This window comes from Lepidochelys kempii, chromosome 1 (assembly GCF_965140265.1).
Source record: "Lepidochelys kempii isolate rLepKem1 chromosome 1, rLepKem1.hap2, whole genome shotgun sequence".
Lineage (NCBI taxonomy): Eukaryota > Metazoa > Chordata > Testudines > Cheloniidae > Lepidochelys > Lepidochelys kempii.
The window spans coordinates 25434531-25450480 of record NC_133256.1 but is presented as its reverse complement, the minus strand read 5'-3'; the positions used below and the strand labels follow the sequence as shown (position 1 = coordinate 25450480).

At 40.2% G+C, this 15950-nt stretch overlaps 1 protein-coding gene across 8 annotated transcripts in view; it reads right to left on the bottom strand.

Annotated features, from left to right (window-relative positions):
• FAT3 (FAT atypical cadherin 3) overlaps positions 1-15950 on the bottom strand; it is a 559292-nt gene that overhangs the window by 87531 nt on the left and 455811 nt on the right. For all 8 annotated transcript variants that reach the window (XM_073336876.1, XM_073336917.1, XM_073336926.1 and 5 more), the window contains 3 exons: positions 12787-12983; positions 11845-11998; positions 10219-10452 (listed from right to left, as the gene is read on the bottom strand). In XM_073336876.1, coding sequence (XP_073192977.1) covers positions 10219-10452; positions 11845-11998; positions 12787-12983 — 585 coding nt within the window. The remainder of the gene's footprint in view (positions 1-10218; positions 10453-11844; positions 11999-12786; positions 12984-15950) is intronic.

Here is a 15950-nt window from a genome sequence, read left to right as displayed (position 1 = left end):
AAGGCAAAGACACCAAGAACACCAAGACACCAGCACTATCCGGTGGGAGGACTGGTCTGATGAAGCTTTTAATACCTTGAATACACTTCTCAGCCAAGCGCTGGTCCTCATCAACCCACACTTCACCCAAGAGTTTATTCTCTATACAGATGCTTCCGATGTCAGCCCAGGAGCGGTGCTCTCCCAGGACCCAATCCTATATGTAAGCAGGAAGTTGTCCCCCCCACCCCCTGGGGTGGGGGAACAGCATTCAGTTATTGAGAAAGGGAGCTCTGGCTATCCAGTAGGCTGTAGACTCACTCAGGTATTACCTCCTGGGTAGGCCCCTTGTCCTTAGTCACTGACCACGTGCCCTTGCGGTGACTACCCTACATGAAGGGCTCGAACCCCACATTATAAACTGGTATCTAGCCCTCCAGCTTCTGGGAGCAGCACCACGTAGGGAAAGAGCATACAAATGTGGATTTTTTTTCCCCAGACTTATTATCCCTGTTTCTTTCCAGACATGACAAGTTTCTTTCCGGACATGACATCCATTTGCTTTTCTGTAGCTGATAATGCCTGCTGATGACACCACATAACCATTTTCTTTTTAAATATTAAAAGTTTACAGCATGTTTCTCTTCTTGGTTTTAATCCATCTCCATCAACTAATTAACAAAAATATTTTCTCCAGGAAAGTTAATTTACTCTATTTTAATTGAATTTTTAAAAGAATTCTTAGCTTGCTTGCTTTCTTTTTAAATAAATGAGATTGCAAAAGAAAACCAAAAAAGAGGGTTGAAATATTTTCTTTACCACAGAAAACAATCACACTGTTAAAGCTTGGCAAAAAGTCATGACAACCATAAGAAAAAAATATTCTATGAATATGAAAGAAAAAAAAAAGGAAGCTGTGCCATAAGATCTGTGAAATTAGTGGTTACTTTTCAAGTTACAAATTATTTGTAAGCAGACTATCTAATTGCAGTGCTTCCTCCCACTCCAATTTTTCATGGTGTAATTATTAGCCTTAGGATGCTCCTATGGCAGTGGTTCTCAAACTGTGGGTTTACACACACAAACAACAGAGAATTATCCACATCCCTTGGCCTTTTTTGTTAGTAGTTGTCATAAACATACAGCTAAGGATAGCATAAAATCCCTCCTTTACTTGTAAAGGGTTAAGAAGCTTAGATAACCTGGTTGGCACCTTACCAAAAGGACCAATAAGGGGAGAAGATACTTTTAAATCTGTGGGGGAAGGTTTTTGTTTTGTGTTCTTTCCCGGTCAGCGAGGAACCAGGACAGGGAAAATACATCTCCTAAAGCCACACCTGAACTAAGCATTTAAGAGTACAAATTGTAAGTAATAGGAAGGAAATGCATTAGATTATTTTTTGTTTTAGCTTGTGAATTTTCCCTGTGCTAAGAGGGAGGTTTATTCCTGTTTTTTGTAACTTTAAAGTTTTGCCTAGACGGTAATTCTCTATGTTTTAAATTTTATTACCCTGTAAAATTACCTTTCATCCTGATTTTACAGAGGTGGTTATTTTACTTTATATATCTATATATAAAAAAATAAAGTTCTATTTTTTAAGAATTTGATTGGTTTTTAGTGTTCTAAAAACCCAAGGGTCTGGTCTGTGCTCACCCTGTTTACCTATTTGGTTGGTAGATTATTCTTAAGCCTCCCCAGGAAAGGGGGTGAAGTGGCTTGGGGGAATATTTTGGGGAAACAGGAACTCCAAGTGGTCCTTTTCCTGAATCTTTGTCTAATTCACTTGGTGGTGGCAGCAGTACTCATCCAAGGACAGGGAAGGATTTGTGCCTTGGGGAAGTTTTTAACCTAAGCTAGTAGAAATAAGCTTAGGGTGTCTTTCATGTGGGTCCCCACATCTGTATCCCAGAGTTCAGCATGGGGAGGGAACTCTGACAGTAGTATTTCATTTTTATTGGAGTTTTAGTAGCTCCCTCGGTACTCGCAAAGATTTAAACACTTTGGAAAGGAGCAGAACTTCAGACAGAATAGATATTAATCATAGTTCTGAGATCTTTGCTGAAAATGTTGTATCCTCCCTCACCCAACAGAGGGGAAAACTCAGAGAGAGGGCATTTAGCGATAACTGCAAGTACAAATTAACCATATATAGATACAGAAAACAATAGATAATGAACTTGATTCCTTCTCTTTGCAGCAGCTGGGAGGGCAGCTATCACTTACTACACACAAAGGTCTATAGGAGCCCCAACTAGCAGAGCCTGCATGACACGGGATATGCTGAATGCAATGCATCCTCTGAGCTACCTGGACCTAAAGAGCACCACCCACTTTTTGATGGGTGCAAGCTCACAATGCCGCTTTAATCAGACTTAGGCAAAAATTCCACTGCTAGGGGCCTTCCACTGCAGGCCATGACAATATCCAGCACAAATCCTGAAGGAATCAAGCCCAGGAAATAGACTCTTAATGGAAATAAACCAAATAGCAGAGACATACTGAGCCATAGGAGTCATACAAGACCCAGAGCAACCAAGGTCATCATACAAAATATCCCACTGTGTGGATATATTTTTGAAACTGACAGATACATCTCAGAGCACTCTGTGTTCTGCTGTGAGGTTACAGCCTTTCAAAAGAGCAGGATACATCAGCAACTAAAAGCACTGTCTTCACAAAACTAAAGGAATGCTTTGGAAATGTACCACAGAACTTATTCATCGTATGTGTTGCTTTATGATGTATCCAAAACTTTTCTTTAGGTTTGTAGAAATCCTTCCCAAAATTGCACTCTTACACTATACCTGTGAAGTTTCACCCCTCCCAGCACAGACCATTCCTAGACTTGTTTTCACCTCAGGAGAGAGAGACGTGCTCTAATGGTATAATTTGCTCTGGATAGTCCCAGACAACATTACCCCTAAATCCTTTTCAGAGTCACTGCTTTCCACATATGGTCTCCGACTCTGTAGTTCTGGCCTGCATTCCTTGTTCCTAGATGTAGAACTCTGCATTCAGGAATATTAAAACACATTTTGTTTGCATGGGTCCAGCTTACCAAATGGTTCAGATTACTCATATGACTGCCCTGTCCTCATCATTATTACCACGCCACCAATCTTTGAGTCATCCACAAATTTTATAAATAGTAATTTTTCATTCTGTAAGCATGAAAAGCCAGACTACAGAGTGGCTCATCGGGAACACTGGCATGAAACAGGGCTTCATTTTATCTCTGCTGTTTGGCATTGCCATAAACTGCATAGTAAAGAAGTGCATTTGGAGCACAGGCGCCAACTTTTGTTGGCGTTGGTGAGTGCTTGTGCCCCCCCGGCCCCTGCCCCACCCCAACTCCGCCCCTCCCTGCCCCTATTGGATCCCCCCGCAAATCCCCGCCCCAGCCCCGCCTCCTCCCCCAAGGGCACCACGCTCCCCCTCCTCCCCGCTCCCTCCAAGGCTTGCTGTGCGAAACAGCTGTTTTGTGGCACAAGCACTGGGAGGGAGAGGGGAAAAGCAGGACCCAGCGGCGTGCTCAGGGGAGGAGGCGGAGCGGAGGTGAGCTGGGGCGGGGTGGGGAGCTGCCGGTGGGTGCAGAGGACCCACCAATTTTTCCCTGTGGGTGCTCCAGCCCTGGATCACCCATGGAGTCGGCGCCTATAATTTGGAGTACAAACACTGGTATAGAATCAGTAGATAGCATATGATTAGAGGAGCTACACTTTACTGATGATAGTGGGAAACTAAGTGATACCCCCAAAAAGTAACAAAGAGAGTCAATCTGGCAAACACAGCAGTCCACGTAAGGCTCAAAATTAGTTATGCTAAAACAAACGTACTGGAAACCCAGACATCAAACAGTAACATCACGCTAGATGGCAAAAATATCAAGGAAGGAAAACAGCTTCCCTTCCTGGGCAGCACCATATTGGCCAGAGATCTCAAGAAGGAAAGGATATCAAAGATAGGAAAGGCATCTTCAGTATTTACTAAACTCAACAACATATGGAAATCAATGATATACAGCACCAAACTAAAACTGAGAATTTTCAATTCGAACACAATATCAATGCTAACATATGGCTGCAAGAAATGAAGATCTTTTAGACTGAAAACTAGATGCCTTTAAAAATATGTGCCTATGAAAGATTCTGGGCACTGGTTGGAAAGACTTCATCACCAATGAAAAGATCCAAGAAATTACGAACCAGCAACTTGTTTCCACTAGAATCAGAAGAAGGCGCTGGACATATCTACTCCAGATACCAACTCTCAGACTCCCACATGAAGCTGTCAAGTGGAAACCAGCTGGTGTGCAGAAATGAGGGTACCCCAGAGAAACCTCAAGAAGAACTTTTAGGAGGAAGGGCAGAACAATCTATCTCAACACCATAGAACAGTGGAAGCAGCAGCAGCAAATAACAGAGAGGAAAGGAAAAGACTAAATTCCGCCCTGTGCACCAACATTGGAAGATGCAATGTAATAATGATTTTATATTTATTTCCATATCATTGATGCAAATGTTGAATAGCTTCAGTCCTAGTACCAAACGCTGTGAAACCCCACTAGAAACATCCCCATTCAATGCTGATTCCCCATTGGCACCTATTTTTTGAGATCTATTAAATAGCCAGTTCTTACTCCATTTAACGTGTGCTTTATTGATATCATATAGTTTGAATTTTTTATCAGAATGCTGTGCAGTCACAAGTTAAATGCCTTACAGAAGTCTATGCAGTTACCCTTATCGACCAAACTTGTAATCTCATCAAAGAATGAAATCAGGTTTGACATGACCTATTTTTCATAAATCCATGTTGATTGGCATGAATTATATTCCTATCTTTTATTTCATAATCAATTAAAGCACATATCTTTTCCATTATTTTGCCTGGGACTGATATCAGGTTAACCAGCCTATAGCTAACTATGTCATTCTGCATGCCCTTTTTGAATATTGGCACAACATTAGCACTCTTCCAGTCATCTGGCCTTTCCTTGGTATTCAAGATTTATTAAAAATTAACATCAGCAGGCCAGAGATCTTCTCAGAAAGCTCCTTTAGGGATCTTAGTTACAAGGTATCCAGGTCTGCTGAGTTTAAAGTGTTTACCCCTAGTAGATGTTGTTTAGCATCTTCCTAAGTTATGAATGGACTGGAAAGTACTTCATGGTTCTCATGTGACACGAGCACACACACATTTTTCTATCTATATTTTTTTTATCTCAATGAATTTTGCTCAGCTTTTGGAAATTACCCCTTTTGAAGCACCAAGTATTTATAGTACTGATTGGAACTGTCCTCTACTTGTCCCTATTCAGTGTTCTCTGGTCATGATCACCAGTCACTCAGCAATTATCCCCCTTTATCTTTATTCATCATAAGGAGCTACCTTGGTGTTGGGTACAATAACTTTTGTGTTAGAAAATTATCATGTAAAATTTTTAGAAACTGTAATGATGGCTGAACGGTACCTCTAGCATACGTCTCCCATGACAGACCGATCAGCTAAAAGATTGACTAGAAGGATCTTGTTAGACTTCAATAAATTGCCAAAACCACCAGTACTGGATGAGGGAAATGGAGAGCTGGATCTGCCAGCTGGTCACCACAAATGTTAACGCTCCAGGGACCAGATTTCTAGAGGCGTGTAGGCACCTGAAGATGAAGATAGGTGCTGGCCTAGTTGGAAGTAGTAGAATTTTCGAAAGCGTCAAGGCACCTAACTCCCATTAGAGTTCTCCATCAAGTTTCCCTCTAGGGTAGACGTTGCATAATAGATTCCACATATTAGATTGCTATGGTGTCTCTGCAAACCTGGAGCCTCTCTGCCACACCATACAACCAGTTGCAGCTCAGGTCCCAAAGCCTCTATACTCTATCTACAACAGCAGGATGGTGGGTTATTTCACTAGCTTGTATGATATGGGTGAGCTCTGTGAAAAATCAGGAATTTCCAGTAAACGTAGGGCAGATAGCAATGCTATATGTTTATCTTTAAAAAAAATCAATAATTTTAGTGTAACAAAGCGAGTTGTGTAGCTACTCCCCTTTCTTCCAGATGCCCACTTAATTCACAGTTTGGACCATCCACCTTTGTTTGAACTATGCACTGTATTGGAATATGCTCCTTGTTATCCAAAGCAATTCTCTTCGACTGAAAGTTGTGAAATTGGAAAGCAGAGCCCTCCCATTCATGTCCCCCTCTAGCACGTGTTCGGGCTTGGCTACACTTACATTTTATAGCGCTCTAACTTCCTGGCTCAGGGGGGTGAAAAACCACCCCCTTGAGCGCAGCAAGTCAGAGCGCTTTAAAGTGCTAGTGTAAACAGGCTCCGAGCACTGGGAGCTAATCCCCTCATGGAGAGCTCTCTCCCAGCGCTCACGCGCGACCACACTCACACTTGAATGCGCTCCCACGGAAGCGCTCCCACAACAGCGCTTTGAAGTTTCCAGTGTAGCCATGCCCTTAGTCAATTTAGGTTCAAATCCTGCATAGTGCTGAGTACACTCTGTGATGCTGTCAAGCAGGTTGCCAATACCCACCAAGGCAGCAGGCTAATTCACTCACATGCTAATAGAAATCAAAGGAGTGTCAAAAGGCATTGTAATGTGATCAGGCCAATTCACTTGTGGGTTGGCATAATTAAAAAGAAATGTGATGGTATTGTCTTCATTTATCTGTAACCTGTTGAATGTTATTACATTATATTTTACATTATAGATCCCTGTACTTAATTAACCCTAGATCAAAGGATGTATTAGCGTTTAGATGAGAATTTACTTAATGTGTAAAACTGCATGAAAACTAATGAAGGATTGTTTCTGGCTATCACGTTGTTCATGAAAACTAATGAAAGACTGGCTGGATGGCTTAACTAAATGCATTATGTATGTCTCTGTAAAGTTCACCAGGATTGAAGCCTTAGAACTGTAAATGAGAAGCATGCAAACTTCAAAGCATGGGCTCTTGCGTTCAACAAAGGAAAATCTACAGAACCATGCTGTGATGCGAACACGTGCCAGATTGCTTTCTGGGGAAAACAGCTAAGAGAATGTACCTTGGGAGTGATCCTGTATCTCTGAGCTGTTCGGACACTTTCAGGGGGTGTTCCAGATACAAGACAGAGATCCCCAAAGCTGTTTTGGGTAACCCTGAGAGACCTATGGAAAATCAGGAGATTACTACACCTCTGCTAATCATTTGGACTTACAAACTCTGACTCACCTATAATGTATTTTACCTACATTAACCTCTCAAAAAGAAAAGGAGTACTTGTGGCACCTTAGAGACTAACCAATTTATTTGAGCATGAGCTTTCGTGAGCTACAGCTCACTTCGAAAGCTCATGCTCAAATAAATTGGTTAGTCTCTAAGGTGCCACAAGTACTCCTTTTCTTTTTGCGAATACAGACTAACACGGCTGTTACTCTGAAACCTGTCATTAACCTCTCAGTAACTTTAATTTCTTTTTCTTAGCTAATAAATCTCTAGTTAGTTTACTAGAGAAATTGGCTACAGCATTGTTTTTGGTGTGAGATCAAGAGTATCCTTTGACCTGGGGTAAGTGACTGGCCCTTTGGGGTCAGGAGTGTCCTAATGTGAGGTGATTTTTGGTTTTAATAACTTTTCATCATTTAGACCAGTTTGTCTGGGTGGCAAGATGCACTAAAGAGCCTCAGGGGACTGTCTTTGGCTCCATGGTAAGATTAATATAGTAATCCAGCAGTGCACAGTTGTTACTGGCTTGGTGAAATCCAATTATAGAATCACCAGTTTGGGGTGTCAGAAAACAGGGCAGACAGTCTGAACGGAGATTGACACTCTCAGTTGTGAGCTACTCCAGATAGCATGACACCCTCACCTCTCATAGATTTCAAAAGGTCTCTTAGGAAATGCTCAGCATATTTCATGATCAAACCCTTAAGAAGAAAGCAAAGGCACATCCCTGTTTCAAATAATATGTTGAGCTGCAGGTACTGCACAGCAAAAACCTTCAATAACTTGAGCAGTGGCACTGAATCTTCCTACTGCCTGGAAATTTCCCTAATTATCCTAAGAATATCTGACCAAACATTCATTCTATATAAATGCCAGTTCCCCCATATGCTGTATTATGTTTAGTGGGACGAGTTCCTGGAGCCCATAACATGGCTTGTCTTTCAAGTTTTCTCTCTGTGTTCCCCATGCTGGCATTCCTTTCTTCATTCTTCTGAAAAGGTTTCAGAGTAACAGCCGTGTTAGTCTGTATTCGCAAAAAGAAAAGGAGTACTTGTGGCACCTTAGAGACTAACCAATTTATTTGAGCATGAGCTTTCGTGAGCTACAGCTCACTTCATCGGATGCATACCGTGGAAACTGCAGCAGACTTTATATACACACAGAGAATATGAAACAATACCTCCTCCCACCCCACTGTCCTGCTGGTAATAGCTTATCTAAAGTGAGGCCCAACTTGATGATCACTTTAGATAAGCTATTACCAGCAGGACAGTGGGGTGGGAGGAGGTATTGTTTCATATTCTCTGTGTGTATATAAAGTCTGCTGCAGTTTCCACGGTATTCATCCGATGAAGTGAGCTGTAGCTCACGAAAGCTCATGCTCAAATAAATTGGTTAGTCTCTAAGGTGCCACAAGTACTCCTTTTCTTCTGAAAAGGGTGCATGTTCTCTAAGTCACAACTCACCCACCCACAACTCAAGGACTGAAATAGCAGAGGAGTCGGCAGATGCTAACACTGACTGTAAAATGCACCATGGAAAATATGTTCCTTGGCTCATTACAAGCTAAACAAATGTTTTCAAGGGGAGTGGGGGCTTTCAGTACACTACAGAGATTTAACTGCTGTATGTTATGAAAAAAACATCCTATCCTAATTCATTCATTTCCACAACAATGGGAATATGTGTTTTTAGTGCTGACTGATAAAACACTGAATTGTATTAAAATCAGTTTCAAACCAGATTAACCCCTGCATCTTACACATCCCTCTATGATTTACAGCTCTAAATACGAAGTCTATATACCCTTTCATATTTGTCATCACATATCCACCTCTATAAAAATATGCAGTCTCAGAAAGAGAATGAATGTAGCAATTACCTCTATTTTTAAATAGTTCATCATCTCTTTATGTAAAGTTGATTTAGCATAAGCATTTATTTACAACTTTTATTTCAAATTCTTTGCTATCTTTTTAAATGTCACTTCATACACATGAGAAAAATGCTAATTAAAACAGCAGTGGAAAATAAAAACACTGGGTTTGCAACACATGTATTGGCTAACTAACAGTAATTGTTTTGCACTACTGGGCAGTAGAATAAACTGTAATTGTGATTTTTCAACCAAGGAGCATAATATATTCTTTATAGATAAAGTAATAAATGTTTGCAGCTTATTATTTAACTTTACTGAATGCAGCAAATTTAAACTAGCAACCTTAACAATAGAGGACACTACCAGCATCTATTATAATCCAGAAAAATATGAACAAAAAGTATTTCCATTCAGTGGAAGATCCTGGTTTGTAGGTAACATCACTCATGCCATGATTTCATAAAACATCTCCCAAAAATAAAGCAGAGAAAAGAAAAAACTGTCAGACTCTATATTTATTTACCTGAAACAAATTAGATGAAAAAGAGCAAAGGCTTTTACAAATTAATACTTGTGTTACAAGACAAAAAAATTGTGCCTAGATTTCATGATTAAGTTCTTCACATAACAAAAGACTGAAATTAAAAAAAAACAAACCAGTAAGAAAATAACCAGAGTATCTCCAGTGTAAACAATAACAGACTAAAATTATAACAAAGCTGTGATGTATCAAGACCTATATTTCTCTACCTAGCAATAGATTTCTACTGGCATATAACTATACTACATGCATAACACAAAAACAGGCATGGAGAACTTCAGCTCCAAAAGAACTTGAGACCTTTATAGCACAAAAGTTTAAACTTAACCCTAAATTCATCATAACTGCTACCAGTGATCTCTACAATAAGAATATGGTGATGACAGACTTCCCTGGCCACTGCAATACTTATACATCTATGACACCATGCCACATTCAACAATGGGCAGCAGCAAAGGGGATAACAAAGGGGAGAGGAAGAAAAAGCAGAAGAGGTGAATAAGGAGAGAAACAGGGAAGAGGAAGGTGCCATCTCTGTCGCAATTCCACCAACCCATGCATTTTTCCTAGTTATTCTTAGTAATATTGCTCACTTACCTACATCAGGATCCGTGGCCTGGACTCTTGTTAACAAAGCTTTAGTGGCTGTATTCTCATAGACACATGCGGTGTAATGATCAGTAGAAAACATTGGTGGATTATCATTGACATCTTCCAGAAAAAGGTAGATTTCTGACTGGCAGAACCTGCCACCGCCATCTGTTGCCCTGGCAATCAAGTTGTACACAGGGATTTTCTCTCTGTCTAAAAGGGCCGAGGTTTTCAACTCACCTAAAATTGGGTACAAGCAGTGATCATCATTATAATATTACAGAATATCCATTTTTAGATATTGTAAGCACCAGAAAGATCACATATTTTTCAGGAATTAAAAGAAAAAAAGAGGGGGGGGGGAAAAGAAACAACAACAGTATCCATCACTGAAAAGCATACAAAATCCTGAAAGTTTCATTTTTACTTCTGTTTATCCACCATAGTTAACTGCCAGTACAAATGCAGTAGCGTAAGCCAATCTGGATGACCTTCAAAGCCCTACAATTTCACCCATGGCTGAGAGTATAATAAACAATATTTTTCATGTCTGCCTTTTGGTTACTCTCATAATCTCCATGGCTCTCTAGATTTCTAAACACATAAATGCACTGTAAATCTACTGATGACAGCAAAGATAATCAAATGTAAAGGGCCATAATGCTGATCTTTGCCAAAAAACAACTCAAGCGTCTCAGTGGGTGCCTGCGCCTTCCAGTTTAGATCAGATCTCTCATTCTCAGATACACACACGTTATAGACCAATGAAAGGACACAGGTCTGACCCTGGGCATTAAGAGCAACAATAAGGTAGATTGTTCATATTCCACAAGTTTTCAATATTATCTGCTTCTTATAAAACAAAGAAATAGTCTTCAACCATTAACGTATCAGCAAAGCATCTGGTACTAGCCAGCAGGACCGATTTAGTCTTTTATATGCCAGATCCCATATTTAAATGGATTACACTTTATTCTGATAGGGGACAATAACCCACCTTTAAAATACTAAAAACCTCCCACTGCTTCAACCTCTGTCATTTATGGTAACAAAACAGTACCACCAGATGCAGTTGCCTCCGGTTTTTAAACCACGTATCAAATCAGCAATACCCCCACAACACTCCAACATGCTAACAAATACTATATCCATGGCCCTTCCTCCCCAAAAGCCTGGATGAAAAGATAGTCCTTGCCACATGTCCTGAAGATTGACACATTCAGGCTATTTTAGACATGGGTGGAAGAAATGATTGCCAAAGCTGAAGGCTTTTTGTAAACATTCTGCCAGCAGCTCCCTGTCTTTTATACCAAGTGGGCTCCAGCTCAAGGCCTCTGATGCCCACAACTGGTTTGAAGGTCTTGCTGGGAAACAGGAGGGTTAAATCCTCCCCAATGGATGGAATATCCAAGGTGGCTATGAAAGGGGTTCCTTCTCCTCTACTGTCCTATAACTGTCACCTTCAAAGTGGACATAAATGCCTGCAATATTATAAACTGACAGCAGAAGTTCAGATTTCCACATGTGACACTTTAATGGAAAATGCATTAGCAGTAATTGGCGAGAACTCTGGCCCCAACTGGTGGCCGGGGTTAGCAATGTCATTCAGAGACAAAAGTTTTGTCACCTTACCGCTTTCTGGATCTAAAAAAAATTTATTGTTCCCAGGCCCGAACAGCGAATAGCGAATTTCACCATTGGATCCGATGTCTGCATCCTTGGCGCTGATCTTAAGGATGACTTTGTTTGATGGAATGTCTTCAGGAAATAATGCTGTGTATGCAAACTAGGGACAAAAGCACAAAACACAGGGGATGCAAGAGCAGCAGTTAATATTATCTTTGCACAAACATCATTTTGCATGGTTACTCTCTATGGTGCATGCACTTACAAGTATCTTCAACATTTTTATACAAAAGAAACAACTTTTCTTAAGGAACTTTAACTCATTAGTATAAGTTCTAAAGTTTTTTAAGTATCACAACAACAACAAAAATTAAAAGCATTAATAGGACTGCAAAGGTGTTAGGAATAAAAAGGCAGCCACACCTTATACACTGCCTACCCTGACTTTTCCTTGAACATTCCCCTCATTTCACTACTGTAGCAGGACAACTGCACCCTTGACGGTGAATGTGGGAGCCCAAGGACAGGACACAGGTAATTTTACCACTGTATCATCTGTGCTCAGAGTAGGTCTAGATATCATGGTGGTTAAAATGCCAGAGGCTACCTGTGCCCGGTCTATACTAATCCTCTCACCATTGTTACCACTAGAGGAGCTGCATCAACAATAATCTAACCTTACTGCACAATAAGAAAACTACCAGTGTGGAGAAGGCCCAGTTCCTCTAGCTCCACTGCTATGTTCTCTAAAACACTATTCTTCCACCTGCTTTAGTGAAACTATCTACTCCCACCAGTGCCTCCCAGAACACGTCAGGCCACTGAACTGAGAACTTACCATAAATGCAGCTAAGAAATGAAACTGGAAAGCAATGATAAATAATAATGAACTTATAGGAAATCTTTATGTCCAGTAAAATATTACACAACTAAAATTTGCTGACTAACCTGATCACAGACAGGACTATTATCATTAACATCCGTGACCGTCACTTCCACAGCAGCTTGCGTTACAAAGAGGCCATCGGTAGCAGTGATGTTCAGAAAATAAATGTCTTGTTCTTCCCGATCTAGTGGTCTCTTCACGTAAACCTTCCATTCATTCTGAACCAGTCCCAAGGCAAACTTCCCTTTGGGATTCCCTCCTACAAGAGGCAATGGGGGCCTATCAGAACTTTGCACTCATTCAAACATAAACACAAGATGCAGCTTAAAGGTGCCACAAGTAAGTAGCTATCTTTTCTCCTCATACAATGATAAGTGCTTTCAAACTGGCAAACTTTGGAAATCTGTAATAAGATTATGCTCCCGGGCATTTGTGGTCCCTTGTATGAAAGTAGAACACTAATATCAAAAGAAAACAAAATCCGTTTAGCAGAGCTCAAGATGATCTCGTTTAGTTCTCCTAAAGGGCAATCAAATTCAAACTGTGAACAATCAATAGTCTTCTCAGGATGGTACAATTGTCTTTCCACTTAGTCTCAAGAGAGTCTGTAATACACTATAGCTCTTGTTACCAAGACAATTTCATTAGCTGTTGATTATGCAATCAAGGAATGGCAGTAGGTTCTATTAAGGAATCCTTTAATGAAAGCTTTATCATACAGCTGTGCTGTTCTTATACTCATTAGGATTCTAGTTTTAAAAAAAAAGTTTACATGACCCAGGAAGACACATTAGTATTAAATAGCCCTAACGAGGGGTCATTTAAAGAGCAGTTCAAAGATAAGCATTGCAATTAGATCACATTTATCAGAGAGTGAAAGCTAGCGAAAGCCAGCCAGGAGTGAAGGAGGTGAAGCAGAACAGCTTTTCATTATGCTGAAACACTGACACCGAACCTGGCAATATTACTTTTCCACATCATTAAATTGCATGGAGAGAAAAGCAGCTTGTACAGAGAAAGACTCGTCCCCATCATCCTCAGAGAGGGAAATAATGTTATTTCACACACTGAAGGATACAAGGAATTAAAAGTGACGTGAAAAGGGGCATGGTTCTTTGTCAATAACATTTCTAATGCTTATTTACACCTGCATTTGAAATGATATAATCCCCTAACTCTTCTATAAGAAGATCACCTTCAGTTACCTTCCTTTGATGTAGCCTGTTCTCCAACCTTTGTCTTTAAGTTGTCAGATTGGACTGGAAATTCTTTTGGGTCGGGTTATCACGACTTCCTATCTGTGTGTACAGCTCCTAGAACATGCCTGGTCTGTAAAACTAGATGTATACATTCACCATATTCAGGCAGAATGGCATCTGTTTATAATGAACTCAGATGCTGCATGAATTGAATGGGGAGACGGAAATGCCCCACATTGTTTCAGTGAGCAAATTACAACTCAGGCTAACCCGCTATTTAAGCTTTTCCCACTGGGTGAAGTTTGCTACTGTTCTCTTAAAGGGAGACTGCAAAGGTTAAAAAAAAAGTGTGGGGGGGGCCTTCTGCCCTCCTTCTTTGTGATGTATAAAGGCAGCCCAAATGGTGTCTTTTCATTAAATTTTTTTTTCTCCTCAGCAATATCAAGAATGTAAAGTCTGGTGTTCCTTGGCTTTGCTGGAGGGCTCACTCAGTGTCTTAGATGTGTGTTGTGAGATCTCTTGGCCCCAATGAAAAAGGCAGGTTTTTAATCTTTTCTCCCAACTATTTATGTGAGTATGTTAGAAAATAGGCATTAACAAAAACATAGAAAAGAGAAAAAGTTATAAACGGTCGGAATAAAAAAAATCACTCTCCCCCTGTGATCACACCACTTTATTAGGTGTGACTACCTAGCATCTCAGATATCATAACTCTGCCAGTTCTCCATGAAGTCTCTCAGGGGCCTGTTCTACGTTATGAAATTAGGTTGGTATAACTACATCGCTCAGGGGTGTGAAAAATCCACACCCCTGAGTGACACACTTAAAATGATCTAACCCCCAGCGTAGACAGCACTAAATGGATAACAGAAATCTCTCATTGATCTAGCTACTATGTCTTGGGGAGGTGAAATACCTATGCTTTCCCATCAGCATAGGTAGTGTCTTCATTGAAGTACTAGAGCGGCACAGCAAACTTAAAACCGAACAAAAAGGTTGAATGCATATGTTAAGCCTTGTGTGTATATCAAACACCAGAAAATGAGGGCACACACTCGGTCCCACCGCTCTTTTGCTTTAAATATTCAAGCTTTTTCAAACTGGCCTATCTCCATTAAAATTAATGGAGTGATGTCTGGCCCTAAGTCTTTATTGCTAGACAACACTATTTGTACCAACCTATAATTGATTTGAGAAATAATTTTGTGATTTAAAAGATGTTTAGCTTATTGATCAGCCATATATTTTATAGAACCTTTAGACTGAGTGTGTGCATTTGTATTCAAGTATAAAATTAGTATATCAAACATTTAACTATTTTCTGTTTATAGCAAACCACTGGACACAGGTTCCAATCCTGAAAGGTCCTGAACTCCCAGTGACTTCTGTGAGAGCACAGAATGCTCAATGACAGGCCAAATCAGGCCCTTGCTGAAGCTGTGTTGTGACAAAAAATGGATTTCCCCAAAAGAGGATCCATTGTATTTCATTATGCAACATGGGCTGGATCCAAAGACCAGTCAAGTCACTGACCACTGACTTGACTGAACTATGAAGCACATCCTAATCAGGTTATCAAGAAAGGTTTAATGATTAACATTAAAATATCTCCATTTAAGTTCAGCATCCGGGTAAAGAAGCATAATTTTTCTCCACAGCTGGTTGCGAACCAGTCATAGCAAGAATTCTTTATAATATAAAAAAAACAGCCTTAAATATATGTGTTTAACTTCATGGTGGCTTTCAATACTTCTCTGCACTGTACATGAGAGTTACATGTACATGCTTTGGTTAAAGCAAATGATTAACAAGCTTCAGTTAACATGAAGCAGTATACCCACCTCATGTATATCCCATTGCAAAGTAAAGAGGAGAGGTAAAATCTTTAATCAGTTGGGTGGTTGGTCCTGCTAATAGTAACACCAGCCTTGAACAACTCTATAGTCATTACTGCTGTGTTGTTCATGAAATAACTTTTATATCATACGCTGTGAATTATGGGAGCATGTATAAAATGTTTGGGTCTT